We start from the raw sequence: 22,615 nt of genomic DNA on the forward strand, positions 1-22,615 counted from the left end.
CCCGCAATCCTTATTAAGGTCGGGTTGTCGTAAAATCCTCATTTAGATCACTTCTACATCACACATAGAAGACTCCTACCGAATTTGGAGTCTGTAGGAGCTATAGCTAGGAAATTTAAAACTTTCATTGTTAACATCCATTCCCGCAATCCATATTGGGGGTAGGTTGTCGTAAAACCCGCTTTTTCATTCCAACTAATCATTTTTTTTTTTCATTTCTTCGAATAATTTGTACATTTGTAACATTTGTCGAGGTTTTTATTTAATTCACCAGAACTAATTATTACTAATACCTCAGTCTTAAACGTTTTAGAAGCTCTATTCAAAAGTTAATTTGATGAAGAAATTCTTAGAAGTCACTTAAATTTAATAAATTTTCAAAATCATAGAAAATTAGGTTTTCTTTTCTTCTTAACTTTTTATAAGAACCACGAGAAAAAAAAATTCAATTTTTGATGATTTTGATCTTAAGGAACTAAAAAACAAACTATCTTGTATAATAAAAAAGATGCAAACGTTTTTTTCATATTCTATTTAGAGTCATACATTATATTGTATAAAAAGTTACAATGATTCAAACTTTTGTTGTTAATACATATTTTTCAAAAGCTATTAAGTTTGTTTTTAGTCAACATTGTCTTGGAATATCAATTTTACATAGCCAGGAGCTCCTTCTAATGGTATTGCACAAAATGGACATATAGCAATATATCCATTTGTACCATGAGGAATAGCTACTTTTTCCCAATACCTAAAAAAAGCACAATAACATTAAAGAAATTTGAATAAATAAAAACAAAAAAGTTTTTTATTATAGTTTTTCCTTAATACGTACTTTACGGTTTTTTCAGTAGCCATGTGTCCACAGGGGTTAAATGCATATGTCGGGGGACCTCTGTCAACATAAAATGCAGGCTCAATACCCATGCATAACTTAACGATCGGTCCAACAACTAAACACATTGGGCATCTTCTCGTAGCTTTATCTTTTTCTTGGCCCCAATCATGATAACCTTGGACATGACCACATTTTAGATAAACATAAGGTTGCTGCTGAGCTGATTCTGATGCTGCTTTCCTTGGTATTACAAGAGTATTTAAACCAACCGGACATTGAGGTCTACCTGCATTAATAGCATCTACTAATTCTTCTAGATCATGTTTAGTCTGTAATGTTATATAAATATATATATTAGTTATTTATGTACCTTGGGCTAGCCACGCGCAAATACGGTCTTAGCGATAATTATTTGCAGCAGGGATAGTATAAAGCCGAGGCCCAATATATGGGTCATTCCACCAAATAAGAACATTTTTACGGGGCGACCCTCGTGAATTATGTTTAAAATTTATGGAGGTGTTCTCTATAATAAGAAATTAATTCCCTACAAGTTTCAGCCCTTAATATGCAGCGGTTCTGGAGTTATGATTTTTTGAAATTTTGAAAAAAAAATTTTTTTAACTTTTTTATTAATTTTTCTGATGAGGAAAACTTTTTTATTAAAATCCACGAAAAATCTTATCTTGTCGGAAAAATTCTCAGCTTTTGAATGAAAATATCCATTTTATCATAAACACATCAGAAGACCCTTTGAAATCCAATTAAAGTGGAAAAATTGATTTTTCTCGGTGTGCGGTGCAAGGTACATCCAATTTGACTTTTTTTTCTGAAAGATCAGATTTTTTTACACAAAATATATGGTTTTCACGATGTGCATATTTTTTGTTCAATCACAATTAAATTAAACGTTATATCGGCTAAGCGTTATACGATTATTCGGGATAGTAACATAATTTTCTGTTAAATATTTAAAATTTCAAACTGCTCGTTAAAAAATTGAGTTTATACAATGCAGATGGCGCTCACAACTACGATTCCATTTTCTTATTTAGGATGTAATTTTCCAAAATTTTCGAGAAATACTGATTGGATTATGGAAACTTAATCAATCTATAAAAATTTATTGAATAAATTGATTTGTAATAATCCAACGGAATCGTGCTTTTTCAGAAGTTGTAATAGATGTCCAAACAAAGAAGAAATCATTAATTACTTTCATCCATCGTTTAAAGAATTTGATGTAAATGAAATCGAATTTAAAATGTGGACATCAACCGATCGATGTACCATTGTAAACGTTATTTCGGATTCCGATGACTTTATTGATACCTTAGCGACGCAACTTGAGAAACTTTTAAAACATGACTTTATAGTAAAAATACAAAGTCGGGTTTTCCCTTATGCGAAATTAAATTTGAAGAGTGGTAAATTAGCGGTAGTTTTTAACTTGGTAGAAAATTACGTTTGTTGTGCAGGAAGCTGCTCAAGGCTATCATTGGAATAATGACCAAGCTACTATATTTCAAATGGTGGTTTACTAAAACGAAAATGATACTATTAAGCATTTAGGCTTAGTTGGTATCTCAGATTGCCTTAAACATGACACAGTTTTGATTTACTTATTTCAAGAACAATTGATTTCTTTTTTAAGAGAAAAATTTACTGTTATTGAAAGGATTTTTTACTTCTCAGATGGAGCACCTCAGCAATTTAAAAATAAAAAAACATTTACTAATTTATGTTAATATTATGCTGACTTTAGAATCATCGTTGAGTGGCATTTTTTTGCGACTGCCCATGGCAAATGACCATGCGATGGGCTTGTAGGTCCAGTAAAACGACATGCTGCTAGAGCTTCATTACAAATGGAAAATAAAAAAGGCCATTCGGTAGCCGAAATGGAAGTAGATTTTTCAAATAAAGAAAATCGATTTTTAATAAAATAATATAAATACTAATAACGTATAACTTAGTTTATGAATTAAAAACAAAATTCAATAATAAGTTTGAAACTATTTAGAACAAATTTTGGAAAAAAAATTATCTTGTGAAGAAAAAGTTTCTCAAATATTTATCAAACAATTGCAAAGATTATAAGATTTGAATTATAAATGTCCAAATTTTAAGTAATCACTTAGGAACAACAGTTTCCAAGTTAATCAGAATTTTAAAACCGGACAAAATTTTAATTGAAGAAAACAATATTTAGAACTAATTTGTGACATATTTACTGACGACCTACCCAAAAACATTACACGAAAGACTGGTCAATATCGTAACTATTGAATTTACATCATGATTAAGCTATGATGCAGACAATAATTCTAAAACGGCTGCAACAGTAAAACTGTTTCATTAAACGAACTCTAAAAGGAGTAATATTGAGGCTATTACCACTTCTGAGTAGTGAAAATTAAAGCTTATTAAAAGACCTTTACGATACATTTTACCGAATTTTAATATCTTGTCTAGTTCAGTAATTATACCAAGTTGCAGTAGTAAAAATAGCAATTTTTACGATTTTCAACTTAACCTTGATCTTGATCGATAGATAAAGCATGTTGAGTTTGAGAAAAATCGGTTATAAATTGAAAACGCTATCGTGCTGACAAGCCGCGTTATATCGTATATATATATATATATATATATATATATATCTAATATATAAAATTCTCGTGTCACAGTTTTCGTTGCCATACTCCTCCGAAACGGCTTGACCGATTTTGATGAAATTTTTTGTGCTTGTCCGGTATCTATGAGAATCGGCCAACATCTATTTTTCATCCCCTAAATGTTAGGGGTAGTCCACTAAATTTTTTTTTTTATTTTTAGACAAAATTTTTAATTTCTATTTTTTATGATACAACATACAAAAATACATACAATCCTCAATTTTCACCCTTCTACGATCAACCCTTATTTTTTAATAGCCATTTTAGTAATTTAATCATTTTTCCTCTCCAGTCGAAAACTGATCAATCGTCATTTAATTAGTTATCCCCGCCAGATGTCTACAGGTGTCACTTCTGACCCAGTAAACAGCACGGAGTAGGGATGAGAACGAAGCCGGTCTCCTTTCTTTCTCACTCCCTACACAGTTGTCGGCCATCATTATTGTTTATGCATCAAGTGTAGTAGTAACGTTGACAATTATTATTTTGCTATCTCAGTGTAACTCTCATATTAACTTTTAATCATTTCTATTTTATCAATAATAATTAAATTATCAATTTTGAGTGTATTTTGCACGATTAGTTAATCAAGTGATTTTATAACCTCAAAAGTACTCAACACGTGACACGAGCTTCCAATAACAACGGATTTTGTGTTGTAAGTATACTTTTTTTTATTTATATCGAAAATGTTGTTGATCTTATAAAAATGTAATTTTAATTTAATTTTATTAAAAAAATGTAATTGAACAATTAAGATTTTCATAGTTTCTAAAAAATCAATCATTATGAATCTTTATTTTGAAATGTCAATGGAAATATTGGTTGTATGAAAAAATTATAAAAGACAATGTTTTCATAAAATTTAATTTTTTACTTTTGTTTGAAAAATTTTTCCATAAAACTTATATTTTTGTTATAATTTCATAAATTAAAACTAATCATTTCAAAACTGCGGCAAAAATCCTGGCCCTAATTATACTTTTAACATTTTTCATCATTAAATAATTTCATTAATTCTATTTATGTATGTTTTGTACAGTAAGCAATGCCAAGAAAACGCAAAGGGGCTGATTTGAGCCGCAGTACAAGTAAAGCTCGAAACTTGCGAAATAGCAGATCCGAAAGAACAGAAGAACAAATCCAGCAACAAAATACTGATGCACGTGTCAGAATGGCGCAATTGCATCAAGAAGAGCCAGAAGATACACGAGCTGAACGCAATGAAGTCAGAAGATTAGAACAACGACAATCACGCCGTTTCACAGTCAATAGACGAAGAACAAATGACCAACAACGACAACAGGTACATCGAGCATTTATATCTGATTCATTCCTGCGTCTAGCATTCCAGTATGAGCCCGATATTGAATATTATGCTCATTCAAAAGTGGTAATTGGTGCTATGGACAAGGAATGTCCGCATTGTCATGCTCTGAAATTCAAAAATGAGCCAGCTGGGATGTGTTGCGCGTCAGGAAAAGTGCAACTACCTGAAATTGAAACACCACCTGAACCATTGAACGGCTTACTTATCGGCACGGATCCAGATTCTAACGTGTTCCTGAAGTCAATTCGAAGATTCAATTCATGCTTTCAAATGACATCGTTCGGAGCAACAGAAATAGTTCGAAATACTAATGCAAATGGTCAACAATTCAACAGCTAAAAATAAATATGCGCGTTCAAATGCTTCAAGATCCATCCGCTGAAACATTTTCAAAACAACTCTTAGATATCGGTGATGGAAAAGTTGCTATAGATGAAACTGGATACGTAAAATTACCGACCGATTTCTGCACAATCGCTGATTCGCAAGATACTCTCATTGAACAAATATTTCCCGATGTACACACACAGTACATAAATCATGAGTGGCTTGCAGAAAGAGCGATTTTAGCGGCAAAAAATGTAGACGTTGACAATTTAAATCTGAAGATACAAATGTTGTTGCCAGGGAACTTGGTATCATATAAATCTATTGATACAGTTTGCGACGACAGCGAAGCAGTAAATTTTCCCACAGAGTTTTTGAACTCACTGGATTTGCCAGGCATGCCACCGCATAATTTACAATTAAAGGTTGGATCTCCAATTATCTTGCTTCGTAATTTGAACCCGCCCCGGCTGTGCAACGGTACGCGATTAGTCATTCAAAAATTAATGAAAAACGTGATCGAAGCCAGGATTTTAAATGGCAAGTTCAGAGGTGAAAATATACTCATACCACGGATTCCTATTATACCTACAGATGTGCCAATTCAATTCAAACGTATTCAGTTTCCGATTAGATTGGCATTTGCAATGACTATCAACAAATCCCAAGGTCAAACGATGTCTGTTTGTGGATTAGATTTGAGAACACCATGTTTTTCACACGGACAATTATACGTGGCATGCTCTCGAGTGGGTAAACCATCCAGTTTGTTTGTGTTAGCTAAAGATGGACTAACAAAAAATATTGTTCACGCAATAGCATTAAGAGATTGATATTGTTTAATAGTGTTACTGTCGTAATTGTTTAATTAATGATATATAATTTTAAGGAATAAATTATAATAACTTAAAAATAATGTTTGCCTTTTGTTATTTTTATATTCCCTCATCGTTCACAGCGCTCCATGCTTATTTCACGCATATACCACATTCTTACATACATACAATATACACATTCTAACATACATACATACTTACAATAAGTAAGCTATTTTTTGTTTACACTAGAAATTACTAGGAAATTATTTATATGGCAAAACAACGTTTGACGTGTCAGCTAGTATATATATATATATATATATATATATATAGCATATAGCATAGCAGCATATATATATATATATATATATATATAGATATATATATATATATATATATATATATATATATATATATATATATATAAATACATACATATATAAACTTTTGAACTATATGTATTTTCTGACTCAGCTCGACAAACTGAGTCAGAAAATGGCTAAATTTTTTAAAAGTTGCGCCATGAGGACGGCTGCAATAGTTAGATTTTTATAAAATCTACTAAAAACATATACTGGCACCACAAGATTTGAATTTCTGGGCAATCAAGAATTTTACAAGTGTTGATTTTACTTTCATAACGAATGATGATTATTTAGACAAAAAAAATGTGTTAGACGTACGATATTCCTTATCAAAAACGCTAAAGGGTACACAGACATTGCACACTTTTACCGATAAATGATAAAATTGGATATGCTCTTATTAAAACTGTATCAACATCTGAAAAAAGTTCAAAAATAAAAGTATTTTAATTATAAAGATTTTACGTTTAATTTAATTGCGATTGAACAAAAAATATGCACATCGTAAAAACCATATATTTTGTGTAAAAAACTCTGATTTTTCAGAAAAAAAAGTCAAATTGGATGTACCTTGCACCGCACACCAAGAAAAATCAATTTTTCCACTTTAATTGGATTTCAAAGGGTCTTCTGATGTGTTTATAATAAAATGGATATTTTCATTCAAAAGCTGAGCATTTTTCCCACAAGATAAGATTTTTCGTGGATTTTAATAAAAAAGCTTTCTTCTTCAGAAAAATTAATAAAAAAGTTAAAAAAAAATTTTTTTCAAAATTTTAAAAAATCATAACTCCAGAACCGCTGCATGTTAAGGGCTGAAACTTGTAGGGAATTTATTTCTTATTATAGAGAACACCTCCATAAATTTTAAACATAATCCGCGAGGGTCGCCCCGTAAAAATGTTCTTATTTAGTGGAATGACCTATATATATATATATATATATATATATATATATATATATATATAGATATCAATAGTGATGTCGGTAATTTTAGCAAGTGTAGAACATTAATGTTAGGATAGTAATGGAAAATTGTTATAGTTATGACATTACATATTTCATATCTACTACAGCATATTATGCAACTATAGTACGCTCAATTTTGCTCTCGTGGGCAATTAACAACACCGCCCGAGTGACAAATACTATTTTTTATTACAAATGCGAAGAGAAATTCCGATACTAACAAGGGGAGGATACGACCTTGGGGAAACGGATTTGGATAATCTTTGACGCAGTGATAGTACACCATGTGGGTATACTACCTCTGAAATACTAAAGTGCAATACTCAAAAATGGCTGAGAAAAACGCACTCAAAGTTTACTCAGCACTATAATATATTAATAGGTAAATAATTGATACATTAAATTATTCTTTAATAAAATATTTTTTTATTTTCAACTTCATTTCTATAAATTATCTACAGTGTATATCATGAGATATTTGTAATTCATAAATAATTCTTATAACTCTCATATTCATTATAAGTTTAACTGAAAAATATACACCTGCGCCAGACAATAAGAAGGGTCGAATATGGCATGTTTAACCGCTAGGAAAAGGATCTAGTCACATACTTATAAGAAGAATTGCGCCTTCGGGCTTAATCGTTAAAACTCGGGAATAATCGTATCACGCTATGGCCGTCGCTCATGCGCGCCTTGGTTAGCGGTAGAGAAGCCGGCTCACGTGGTCGGCTGCAACAGTTGTGCTTGGACCTTTGTACTAGTACGACTACTCTGTGCGAATCGATTCTGATATTTCTTACTTACATCTCACATTCATTTAAACATTTAAATTATTCATTAAATATAAATAATTATATTAGCTTCAATTATACTTTAAATTCTCAATTCATTTAAATCAGTTCAATAGTTCAGTGAATTAACATAAATAAAATCAAGTAAATTTATTTAGTGACGCCACGCGGCCATTACGCGCCACCGTTAACAAAGGATTGCATCAGCCACGCGGCTTTAGTCAATCCATAATTGACGCGTGATATTAACAATTAATTACATTAAATTAATTATTGACATTTAATTACGATCTTATTTAATTTAGCTTATAAATAATTAAATTCTAACTTCAAATCATTTGACTAATTTCTACACGAAAAACATCAAACTCAATTGACTAACATTCTGTTATCAATTGAATATTATTAGCTCTCACCTTGAGACAATTGAACATTAATAGATCTCACTCTGAGATAGTTCAAAGTGATTAGATATTACTAGCTCCCACCTTGGAACTTATCTAATTCAAATTATCGATAATTTTCTATCTAAGGCGGCTGAGCTCACCCCTATTGCGTTATTGCAACGTAATTTTACACATTCACACTTACACATACACAATTTACTTGTATAATTTCATCAAGGAGGTTTTTTCCCAGCCTAGCTGGGTTTTCCTCCTTTGGGGACAAATAAATTCTTCTAAATTGTTCCCCAAAAAATCCAAGTATTATGATTTAATTTCCTAATCCCAACTTTATCGTATAATTTAAAACAATTACGGGAATTATCCGCATTGGATAGTTTTCGACAAAACATGGCATGAGGGTACAATAATTCTTGTCCTCGAGTTATTGTAAACTGTACATCGATTCGAGCTCTGTTGGCCCACCGGAAGAATAGTCATGTTGTTGTCCTTGAACCTATGTTAGTCCCACCACTTTTTCAGAAGCTTGACTATAGCAGTTAGTTTCTGAATTTCGACACGAACAGACGTATTTGTGCAGTGAAATTTACTTTAAAAATTGTTTTATAATTTATAAAATGTCATCAAGCGAAGCCAGTTCTTCTCATGGAGATGAAAACACTCCTGATACATCCTTACATAGTGATTTATCGAAGCAACGGCTAAAAGATGGAGTAGTGTATTATGAAGGTTTACTTCTTGAAAGTGATTTAATTGCAAAAACATCTTCTGACACTCTATCTGAAGATGCTATGTTGATTGGTAGAGAATTATATGATAATACATTAGATATGTTAAATAAAAAGAAGTTCGTAAGCGATCAAGAATTGATTCATGCTCAAGAAGAATGCCCAGACGGAAATTTTGAAGCAGTAGAAGATAATTCAGTTGATGACTATGTTCCAGATGAAAAAAAAACAAAATGATGGATTATATTCCTCTGGAATATAAAATTAAAGTTTTAAACATAGCAAAAGCTCACCCTTCATGGAAACTAGAGACATTACAAAAAAATGGATGTAGTCATTTGAAGAGAATGGATCATTTGAAAGTATGGGAAAAAGATGTTGAACATGGCGGAACTAAATTTGATAAATATCATGTGATTGATTCTTGGACGTATGACCGCTTCGTCGAGGCAAGACAAAATTATCAACAAGTGACTACACGAAATTTGCAGCAATGGGCTTTAGCTGCAGCCAGCCAGTTTCCTAATCTTCAATTTACAGCGTCCGACCCATGGGTAAAAAAATTTAAACAAAGACACAACATTCGTCAACGCAAAATTACAAAATTTGTAACAGACAAAGAAGTTCACACCATGCCAGAAATTATCGCCTCTGCAGAAATGTTTCGCATTCAAAAAAAACAATTGATATCTAACTTCGATAGTGACTTCGTTATTAATACAGATCAAACAGGTATATAAATTTTCTAACGGTAAACTAATTATTTTTTATTCCATTATTAAATTTAATCGAAGTTAATCATTAGATTTTTAAAATTCATATTTTCAGGATGTCAATACCAATCAATGTTTAATAGGACACTGACGGAAAAAGGAAGCAAAACAGTGTTTGCAAAAGTACAAGACATGACCAAGGTGTCACACTCATATACTGCACAATATAGCATAACATTATCTGGAAAATTACTACCACATGTTTTTATTTGTTTGCAAGAGCCTACAGGTGATTTTGGGCCAAGAATAAAGAAAAACGTAGAAGAATATTTGAAAAATACAAAATGTTATTGTCACATCATCAAAATCAGGAAAACTGACAACTACTCTCTATAAAAATTTTCTAGAGAAATGCTTAATGCCATATGTTCAAAAAATAAATTTCTTTTTAATTATTGACTCGTGGACAGGACAAGTGAAGCCAGAATTATATGATGAAATATTTCAGGATGATAAAAAATGCCTACATGCACATTTAAAGTTATACCTCCAAAATGTACTCCGTTAGTTCAACCATGTGATGTCTATTTCTATAGACAAGTGAAAAATTTTATCAAACGATTGCAAAGTACCGCTGAACTTCTAGACAAGAATTATGAAATTCATTCCCGAGAGGATTGCATAAAATTCATTCGATTATTCATCACCAATTGTCAGCGCCAATATTTCGAGACATGATGGAATATGCCTGGTTCGCCAGCGGGCTTTGTGACACAAGAAATTTTTTACTAATGTCAATGATGGGTGTTTCTAATTAGACCGTTTAAAAATACCGTGTCATTGTAAAAAAGCAGCATTTATTTGTTGTTCTTGGTGTAGAAAAACTTTTTGTTTTGAATGTTTTTATCATAAGTATCACTCAGGATCATGTAATAATATCTCATAATACGTAATTATAAAATATTGCTTTAATTAATTAAAAAAATGTATAATTTTCCATTTAATTTTCGACTTATTATTTGTTTGTACCACCGCAGATAATTTATAGAAATGAAGTTTAAAATTGAAAAATTTTTTATTAAAGAATAATTTAATGTATCAATTATTTACCTATTAATATATTATAGTGCTGGGTAAACTTTGAGTGCGTTTTTCTCAGCCATTTTTGAGTATTGCACTTTAGTATTTCAGAGGTAGTATACCCACATAGTGTACTACCACTACGTCAAAGATTATCAAAATCGGTTTCCCCAAGGTCGTATCCTCCCCTTGTAAGTTGAATTCCAAGGACGAAACACCCGTAGACAAAAAAAAATTAAAAGTTCTAATTATATAGTAAGAACGTTGTAAATGATAGCAATAAATTTGGGTTCGCTAATTCAACTTATCGCACCTAAATAACCATTTGATTTACACAAAACTTACGCTAGGATTATAAAATAAGTAATAAACTAATTACGAAACTTACGAACGTGTGCTAAGATACTACTTATACCGCATGAGTATTAAAAAAATAAGATATTTCACTGATGAATTCTTATTATTAGACAAAGTTTATAAATATAACCAAACAGTTGGGTGATGACTGAAGTTCTTTTGATTGAAATTATAAGCTTAATTTATTGTAAATGTAAACTTATTAAGTATAAATACTGAAAAATAAAATTAAATTACTGACCGGTGATTTAGCAAGGCCTTCTGCTGATCTCCAAAGCAAAGTAGCGCCACAAAGATCAATAAGAGTACCATCTTTTAAGATGTTGTCTTCATCATCAACAACGTTTCCCTTTTGTTGAGCACTTCTACTTTCTCGTAGTGAAAATACTCCGCCACCAACGCTTATTTCTCTCCATGAACCACACTGAGCTTCACCTCCACAAAATGGACCTCGTGGATGCATGATCAATATCCCATTGGTTGTGAGTCCATCTATTTCTCGATTTTCTTGCCATTTTGTTGCTTTTTCCTAAGTTTTATATATATTAAGGTATTTATTATTTAACAAGTTGATTTATATTAAATCTACTTTAAGATTTTAGTTTATTCACAAAAAAACAAAAAAAAATATCAACCTAAGAAGAATTCTTGATTCTCATAATAATTCTCCTCAAAATGAAGATCGATTTTTGTACTCGTTACGTATCAATATTTATTTCTAATTATGTAAATTTACAAAAACAACAAAAAATTTGGATAATTCGAAAATGTATTTCCTAGCACTCATAAAATTTGTGATAAAATAATGGATCAAATAAGAAATTGTTTTTAGCTTTGTAATCTCCCAAGGAACACGTGTTTGAGCAAGATTCCTGTTGCAAAGCCTTGTGCAAAACCATTAGTTTTTAGGGTCTCTATCTACGTATGTGCCTTGCACAAGATTGAGTCTTACAAGAAACTTACTCAAGAATTGCGTATAACTTGCTCATTATAAAATGGTTTGTTCGTTTTTAACGCATTTCTTCTACCAGAAACTCGCAGCAGATGCTTGTGATTTAAATTTGTCATAAGTATTTGCAGCAAGACCCATAGGTAGAATTTGACGTCAGCAACTATCGAACTTTAGAACAGTTTTGCGCAAGTCTGGTAAAAGATTGTTATGTGGACTCGACATTAAAATTTAATAAATAAAAATAATTTTGTGCACGCCTCATAACGCTCATTGATTTTTTAAGAAAAAAATAAATTGTGTAATTGATTAAAAAAAAATTATAATTAAATAATTTTTTACCGAGTATTTTTTATTTTTTTTTTTAAATGTCAGCGCCCTTTTTTCTTGTCATATGCGCACGCATTCTAAAAAAATCTAGCTTGATCAAGTGGCGCCATAGTTTTCACGTAACAAATAAGAAAAATTCGTTTGTCTTTGTACGGTTGTATCGTAGTGAATTTTAATAAAAATTCAATTTAAAAAAAAAATACGTAAACTAGGCTACTGATATGAAATACGGACCCAATTCATCACATTCTTAATAAACTAATAAAAAAGGTTCGGTCTTGAAATATCAATTTGTTCGAGAGAAATCGTTGGTACATCCAAAATGGGGTGACATCAGGACATCCACGTAAAATTTTTTTCAAAACATTTTTTTTTTTTTCAAAATAGCTACATGAAATGATTTTAGAAAGTAAAAGATGGTTTAGTTTAAGTATTTTCTCGGTGTACATCTACTTATATTATTGTATAAGTGTAATATGGTTGTAATAGAGGCATTTAAAGATCACAAAATTGCTTGACCTTGACGAGTCGAGTATATAAAGCACAACCTCACGCGCTTCGCACTATGAGGCGTGCAAAATTGTCAAAAGTTTGTGAACGAAGGTTTTGGTTTTGTAATATTTTTTTAAATTGTATTTTTTTTTTTTTTTTTTTTTTTTTTTATGATAAATACATACCCCAAGAAAAATATTCCTAGAACTATCAAAACCAGCTGCATAAATTCTTGTGATTGCTGGATTTCCCCGATCAGTTAGTATACGACAAGCAAATCTACTTATTGTACTTTGAGCTATCCGACTTTCAATACTCGGGCCAGTTTCAGTAGCTGGGTAAGTATCCATGACAACAAAATCTATTGGTGGCTCCGATGATCGACCAATCTAGAAAGAAAGTATTTCTAACATTGACGAATAAAGTTATTAATACTGTCAACCTGGAAGGCATAGAATTTTTCAAATCTTATGTTTTAGAATTTATAAATTAAATAAAAATTGCCATCTAACAGTATTAAGGGTTCATTCATCACTTTTACGAGCTCAAGTATCACTCCGGAGTTGTCCCAGCATCAACAATATCATTTTTAGCAATTTTATAAGTCTATAAACATAATTTGACAGTAAGTATTAAACTTTGCAAAATTAATTTTTCGTATATTTTATAAAAATTTTTGTAATGTATAAATGTGTAAATTTATCAATTATACTAATTATGACAATCTTTTCCGCATAACACTCTCATTATGAAACTTTTCTTTAAACCTTCATTTGTCTTGCTTGTAAAAAGTTTCATTTTCCTTAATTTTTCTCAATTAAAAAAATTAAATGGGTCCCTATTTCCTATGTATAGTATCGCTGCTTGGTCTTGTAATTAAAAGTAAGTATAGAATTACAATAATTGAGCTTAATTTAACGCCAAAGAAAAATTGCACTTTCACAATATGCAATTTTGGAATTTAGAATTTAAAACAATTTGTTGAAAATGTATTTTGCAATTTTTTTTTAATCTTCTCATGTTTGAATGGTGTCCATAAAAAAAATAATATAGTCGAATGTGTCGGCCAGTTTTATAAAGCTTAATAATCAACTCAGAAAAGGCCACCAATATATATAAGTTATATTGAAAAATTATATTATAACAAACCTGAAACATATCTGTAGTATCATCTTCGGTATATTCAACAATAACAGCCTGCGTTCGAGAAAGAGTGTACGAAATCGAATGCTGCTTAACATTTAGTACGGCTTGAGAATTGTGAGGAGTTTTCACTACATAATGTTTACTACGTTTTACTCCGTTTGCAACTGGTCGTTTGCATAATACAAATTTACTCCTACGTCTCCCACGATCCCCAGGAGGTAAAAATCCATTATATCTGAAAAAAAAAAATAATTTGTTTATTATTATAAATTGTTAGTTGGTGTAATCCAATCGTACGTATCATTAATTGATTTATCATCTTAATAGCTTACATACTTTTTTAGTTTTCAAAAAAATCAATAATTCTTACAGACTTTTATTTTGTTACTACTAAGAATTCCAAAGAAAAGTAAGAGTATGACCGCACTTTGGGTTGGAAACAGCAGTTATCCAACTCGTCAAGATATAAATCACTACCAAAGAATAAGGCAGCGCATGTTAAAAAACTCTCACTAACAACATCAATGGAGGTGGATTCAACGAATAAGATGCAGCGAACAAGATACAATTGGACGTCGAGCTGAAGATCGCAACAAGCTCCTGTGAAACACCTCTGATGGAAGCTAACTTGATAAAATATTCCAAGTAGCAAGTCTAAGACAGAGTGTATCACCTAGTCAGAAAGCTTTCAATCATCGCAAACAGAAGAAAACTTTAGTTCAAGGACGTGATCAAACGCATAATGAACTACTAGGAAGCGAAGGCTTGCTTAAGAGTGCCCAAAATTGACAATATGGAACCATCACTAATACTAAAAGCATCCCAACGAGTACCAGTAACAAAAAAAAAAACGAATACGCAAATTGGACGATGCAAGAAAGTAAGCTCAAGCAGAAAAAGAAGAAAAAAATTAAAAAAACGCATTATACACTAGTAACAAAAATTAAGGGATATAAAAAAAATTTCAAATTTTTGGATGATTCTATAAAATAGAATAACTATTTTACATTATTTATTTAAATAATATACCCATAATCCAATAGGTTATGGGCTCAGTTAACGTGAAATGGCCAAATATAAATTTTATTAAACTAAAATTAGCGATTAAAACTTTATTGATAATTAAAATTAATTAATCAATACTTAAAAAAAAAAAAACTTATATTAGTGAAGTGCATACTTTAGTAAGTGAAGTGCATATTTTTTTAAATTTAAAATAAGTTTTAATTATAGTGAGAGTTATTCAATAAACAATGGATAATAAAGACTCGAAAAGACTAATTCAACCCTTTGATGGTAAAAAATATAGTTTTTGGAAAAAGCGAATGCGTCAGCTATTTTCGGATGTGAAAGTGCTTGAAGTGATAGATTCTTCAAGACCAGCAAATCCAAGAGATGCACAGAAATAGGACAAAAAGAAACGCATTGCAAAAAGTTTGATTGTCAATTACTTAGCCGATTTAATGCTCAGCATTGTTACGCCTTTGAACACTTCAAAACAAATTTTTGAAAATCTAGATGATATTTATGAGCAGAAAAGTGCTATAGCACAAGTGACAATTCGCAGAAAATTATTAGCATTAAAATTGCAAAGTGAAATGCCTCTAAATAAACATTTCGTGATGTTTGAAGAACTAATTCAACAACTAATTGCTACAGGTGAACGAATTTCTGAGTCAGATAAAGTGGCACATTTATTAATTACGATGTCAAAAGAATACTCTGGAGTGATCACAAGTCTCGAAACAATGTCACCAGAAAATTTGACACTAGCATTCGTCAAAAGTAGACTTTTCGACTATGGATTAAAATTAACTGAAGAAAATCAAGACACAAGTGTAAAAGTGCTTCAAACAAATGTGCGACATGATAATTTCAAAGGACATAAGAATTTCAAGAGAAATTCAGCGAAAAATTATTTAAATAAAAACTATCACAACATAAATAATAAAAACAGAAAATTTAAACCAGGAAACAAATCATTAAACAAGTGTTATTTTTGTGGTAGAAAAAGACATATTCAAAGAGTGTGTATTCACTATAAAAGGGAGCTGAAACGAAGAGGTAATGAAAATCAAAAAACATTACAAACTGTTCAAATGATAGGTTCAACAGTTTCTTCAGAAAATACTTCAGGTTTTGCATTTATGGTCGGAGATCCGAAAATCGATAATAAGGAAGAAAATAAAATAACCTTTTTATTAGACTCTGGTGCTTCTGATCACTTAATGAATAACGCTGAATTAACAAAGAATTTTATTACACTGAAAAATCCAATCAAGATATCGGTGGCGAAGAACGGAACATTCATATACGCAACAAAGAAAGGTACTCTGGATGTCATAACTAATAAAGGAGTCAAAGGAAAGCTAGAAGATGTTTTGTACTCACCAGATGTCCCTTACAATCTACTATCGGTAACAAAAATGCAGAATTCAGGGTTAAAAATAATCTTCGATAATAAAGGGGTAGAAATCTCAAAATCCGGTAAGAGTATAATGACTGGTAAGTCGAAAAATAATTTAACAGCAATTGAATATATAGTAGATAATAGAAGTACTTTTAAACAAGCATATAATACTATAAATAATACATATGAAATATGGCATCAGCGTTTAGGTCATATAAGTGTTATGTAAAGAAATTTTTCTTTACATATTTATTAACTATAAAAATCGAGAATAATATTTATTAATAAAAAAAAAAAAATCGAGTATGATTTTATTTAAATTTTAACGATTGTAAAAGATAATTCGAGTGCGGTCATTAAGTGTCTCGTTCGATTTTTACAAAAGGCCCAGGGAAATTTCCGTAATTAGTCTGGAGCCCAGGTATATTTAAGAGATTAAATAGATGAATGGGAGTTTTGTTATACGTAAGCTAACTCACTTAAACTCAAAATAAGAAATACTTAAAGATAAAGAACATTAGATAAAAAGATTTATTTTAAACCAAAAGATTTTAGAATAATTTAATTACAAAATTTTAGTGTTGAGACAAATATCGAAATAAATTTTAATAATGCAATTTCCAAAATAATTTTTAGTCAACAAAAATTAAATATGAAATGAGAAACAAATAAAAAAAAATAGAACTTGAAAGTTAAATAATTTAAAATAAACAAATTTTAAACAATTGAATTCTAAAATAATACAACAAATTTATAAAACAATAAAACAGAAATATTTCTTCAAATAAATAATTAAATTCAAAGAAACGTAAGAAATGTTAGATTCGAGTACATATTTATTCATATGATTTTAATAAATAAATTAATGTAGACAGTACAAATGTATGTCTTTGTCTATGCGTAAATGCGCTTACGTATACACAAACACATAGATGAATAATAGAACATAAGAGTAAGTGAGAAAGCATGTTGCACTCTGATCCAAGTACAGGGACTCATGCAACATTTTTAGACAAATTTAAGAGAGAGGGTAAGGGCCCAAGAAAATAGACACATAATTGGACATTTGTTTCCCCCAATGAGTGGAAATTAGTAACGCCCTAAAATTCGACACCTTGCAATTGTCACCAAAAAATCTCTCTCGTTGTCCTGACGTCCTAGTGTTAACATCGTACATAGTTTAAATAAGTCTCAATAGACCACGTGTAAATCTTTTGTATAGAAAGTAAATCATTTGTAAAGGTAAAGTAAAATCGTAAAGTGAAACCAACTAAATCAAATTAAATCAACAAGGTTCATCAATTTTTATCAGGTATATTTTAAATTATTAATATTTGTGAATTTAGTAATATTGTAAAATCGTTATATGAAAGAAAAGTTAACTTCAATCACTGTGTAATAATTGTAATAATTGTAAACTTAACTAATGATATTAATTTTGGACTTAAACAATATATGTATTAAAATTATTCAACTACATCAATTTATTCAAACAAACCTATCATTCTCAATAAATTAAACTCGGAAGTTCCCGGTCTATTAGCCTAACACACTAGGACCAAATACTTAAACACATTAAATATTTTAAATGTAAAATTAATTAATTATCCTAAATTAAATATTTTTTACATAACATAAGTAAAAATAAATTCTTAGAACTTAAAAGTAAACAAATGATAGATGATTTAGAGTTAATTGATTCTATTTTACCAAATAAAAATTTATGTGAGGCTTGCATTAAAGGGAAACAAACGCGATTACCATTCAATCAATGTAAAGATCAAAGTTTCATAAACCGACCTCTATTTATAATACATTCTGACGTTTGCGGTCCAATCACTCCTTCATCGGTTCGAAATAAAAATTATTTTGCTACATTTATAGATGAATGCACTCATTATTGTGTTACGTATTTTTTGACATTAAAATCAGATTTATTTTCTGTATTTAAAGATTATGTTGCCAAGAGTGAAGCCCACTTTAATTCAAAAGTAGTAAATCTGTATTGTGATAATGGTAGAGAATACTTATCAAATGAAATGAAGACTTATTGTGTTGACAAAGGGATAAGTTATCACTTGACGGTCCCACGTACCCCACAATTAAACGGTGTCGCGCAACGGATGAATAGAACAATTACTGAAATGGCTCGATCTATGATTATCGGTTCCGGATTAGATGAAGTATTTTGGGGGGATGCAGTTTTAACGGCTACATACTTGATAAATAAAACACCGACTAAAGCTATAAAAAATAAAACTCCATATGAATTGTGGCACGGTAAAAAGCCACAAGTAAAGTATTTAAAAGTATTTGGTTCGACTGTTTATATTCATAACAAAACTCGTAAATCTAAATTCGAAGAAAAGTCGAAAAAGGGAATACTATTAGGGTATGAGCATAATGGCTATAGAGTGTGGGACGTGGAGACTGAGAATTACGTCATAGCGAGAGACGTAATTGTAGACGAGTCGAATTTCTTAAACTCGAGACTCCAAAGATATGTAGAGGTTGATAGTGAACAACTTCAGAGTAAAATTGATGTTTCTGATAGTAGATCAAAATTAATAGACTCGCAGAAATCTGATAGTGATAAATCAGATAAAATTAATGATGAAAATTCAGATGAACATATCGAAGTTGATGTTACTGACACAGGGTCAAAATCAACAGAGGGGGAAAGAAAATCTGATGAATTGAGTATTGAAAACTCAAAAGGTGATACATCTGATGTAAACACAGATAATACTTCATTTCAAAACAGAAAGAGATCATTAACTGAACCGCGTAGGAGTGAGAGGATTAAAAAGCGTTCACTTATTTCTTATAATGAAAATGAAACAACAGACGATTATTTAATGTGCGCCCAATTTGTTGTCTGTAGTATTCCTAAGTCGTACCATGAAATTAAATTTAGAGATGATAGAGGCAAATGGGAGAAAGCTATAGAAGATGAAATAAATTCACTTTTAGTTAATAATACGTGGACTTTAGTGCCAAAGCCACAAAATAAAAATATTGTTGATTGTCAATGGGTATTTGCTATTAAAAACGATAAATTTGGAAATCCCATGAAATATAAAGCGCGATTAGTAGCAAAAGGGTTTAGTCAAAAATATTTAATTGATTATAATGAAACTTTCGCTCCAGTTGCCAGAATATCTAGCTTTAGATTAATTGTAGCTTTAGCAAATCAATTTAACTTAATGTTACATCATATGGATGTTAAGACGGTATTTTTAAATGGAAAATTAAAGGAACAAATTTTTATGAGAATCCCTGAGGGAATAGAATCTAAAGAAAATTACGTTTGTAAGTTAAATAGGGCATTGTATGGTTTAAAACAGGCAGCGCGTTGTTGGTTTGAAGAATTTGAGAGGGCACTGAAAGAAATGGGTTTTGAGAATTCTCCTGTCGATAGATGTATTTATATTTTAAATAAAGGAGATATTTTGAAAAATATTTACGTTTTATTATATGTAGATGATTTAATGATTGCTACTGCTGATAATGAAGCTTTGATTGATTTGAAAAATTATTTAATGAGTCGTTTTGACATGGTAGATTTAAAAGCAATAAAATTGTTTTTAGGAATTAGAGTTACACGTGAAAGCCATAAAATTACTCTCGATCAAAATGCATATATTGATACGGTTTTAACAAAATTTAATATGAGTGAGTGTAAACCTATAAATACACCACTTGACATTAAATTAGATTATGAAGCTCTTAATTCTGATGAAGAATATAATGCGCCTTGTCGAAGTGTTATTGGTTATCTAATGTATGTTATGGTATGTACAAGACCAGATTTAAGCACAGTCATAAATATTTTGAGTAGATATACAAATAAAAATAATATTGAACTGTGGAAATGTCTAAAAAGGGTACTAAGATACTTGAAAGGCTCAAAAGACATTAACAACATACATGAGAGGCAATTATAATAAAATTTTGACAGGCTATGCAGACTCTAATTGGGGAGGAAATGATATTTTAGATCGTAAAAGTACAACGGGCTATTTGTTTAAATTATTTGGACGTTGTACTATATGCTAGAATACAAAGAAACAAGCTTCAGTAGCAGCTTCTTCAACAGAAACTAAGTATATGGCCCTGTATGAGGCAGTTAAAGAAGTGTTATTTTTGAAATCTTTAATTTCTAGTATAAATATAATCATTTCAAAGCCAATAATAATTTATAAAGATAATAATGGATGTATTAGTATTGCTAACAATCCAGAAAGTCATAAACGGTCTAAGCATATAGATATAAAATATCATTTCTCCAGAGAACAAATTGAGAATAATGTCATAACATTAAAATATATTCCAACAGGTCAGCAGCTAGCAGATATTCTGACTAAACGTTTATCAGGTCCAAGGTTTATCGAACTGAGGGCTAAACTAGGATTGGAGTAAACCACTGACTGTTGGATGTTAGAATTCTAATTTAAGAAAAGAATATTTATAATTATTACTTTTAAGAATCATATGTAATGTATAATCGAAATAATGTTTGAAATTATGTAGAGTGGCCTTCTCTTTGGTTTTTCTGGGTTTTTCCTTAGTCAATTAAACGAATGTGGGTCACATGTATTTTCCCAGAGGACAAGAAAGGAATATCTTAGTTAGTTTATAGTTATTTTGTATGACATATCAATACTTAGTTATAACCATTATTTAGTTATAAATAATTTTTTAATAGCTTGGATACCTCGGTTTAATTTTGAGGGGGCGTGTTGGAATATGCGTCATTATTTAGATGCCAGAGTTCAAAATTAATCCATGGTATCGAATACTATTTCAGGGAACAAATGTTTATATGATATAGGATATTTCTTTATATGCTTATACACTGATAGAAGGATTTGTTTATAGTAAAAAAGATTTGTTAATATTTAGCAAATCATTTATTAAAAGCCATTTGTTAGTCCTTAACATATACTTCTTAGTATTTAAAAAGATTTAATAATATTTAATAAACGAACATCAGATTTATTAAATACAAACAAATCATTTTAAATACTAAGAAATATTTGTTTAATACTAAAAAGTGGTCTCTAATAAATGATTTGTTAACTATTAACAAATATTATTTAATAAAAATAAATCCTTCTATCAGTGTAGAAATAAGTATAGTTATAAGTTTTATTATTATTGTTATAGTTATTATTAAGTGTGTGTGACTGAAAGATTGTTACACTTTTTCGGTTGAGTTTTAGTCAGTTGGTTACAAGAGCGCTCCTTGTAAAGATATTCCTCTCGAGTCATAATTTAATAAAAGCATTATAATAGAATAACTATTTTACATTATTTATTTAAATAATATACCCATAATCCAATAGTCATGTCCAGGTCTGGAGAAATCCTATAAAAACTACAAAAAAAAAAATTTCCAAATTTTTTCTCGTCTAAAAAAAGGTCTACAGGCTTCAAAAATTTTTAACTTCCCGCTAAGAAAATCGAAGATTTTCAAAAATCAGTAAGTTATTGTTTTCACCCCGTTTTACGAAAATCGAGTTTTCATCTAATCTCGACGTTTCAAGGTCCTAGAAAGCTTCCCTGACTATTCCCGCGATGTTGTCACTATGTCTGTATGTATGTATGTATGTATGTATGTATGTATTTACGTATGTATGTACGTATGTATGTTCGTATGTATGTACTGTATATATGTGTGTGCGTGTGTGCGCGCGCACGCGCGTGCGTGCGTGTGTGTGTGTGTGTGTGTGTGTGTGTGTAAGTTTTTTCTTTTTTTTCCCTTAGGGGGGGGGGAATCCTTTTTACGGATTCTAGGCAGTTGTTTGGCCTGGATATGTGGCGACTCGACGCAGCGTCATACTAAAACTCGACACTAACGCCCCTACCCACTAAACCCTAAACCCCT

General features: G+C 30.5%; 1 protein-coding gene across 1 annotated transcript in view; it reads right to left on the reverse strand.

The window, feature by feature from the left end:
• Window positions 1-527: 527 nt before the first annotated feature.
• Window positions 528-22,615, reverse strand: part of LOC123266604 (protein pellino) — a 45,101-nt gene continuing 23,013 nt past the window's right edge. The window contains exons 3-7 of the mRNA XM_044730907.1: window positions 14,319-14,550; window positions 13,355-13,558; window positions 11,640-11,927; window positions 836-1,167; window positions 528-751 (exon numbers count right to left, since the gene is read on the reverse strand). Of these exons, the coding sequence (XP_044586842.1) occupies window positions 625-751; window positions 836-1,167; window positions 11,640-11,927; window positions 13,355-13,558; window positions 14,319-14,550 (1,183 nt within the window). The 3' untranslated portion in view covers window positions 528-624. The remainder of the gene's footprint in view (window positions 752-835; window positions 1,168-11,639; window positions 11,928-13,354; window positions 13,559-14,318; window positions 14,551-22,615) is intronic.

Source organism: Cotesia glomerata, linkage group LG6 (genome assembly GCF_020080835.1).
Source record: "Cotesia glomerata isolate CgM1 linkage group LG6, MPM_Cglom_v2.3, whole genome shotgun sequence".
Taxonomy (NCBI): Eukaryota; Metazoa; Arthropoda; class Insecta; order Hymenoptera; family Braconidae; genus Cotesia; species Cotesia glomerata.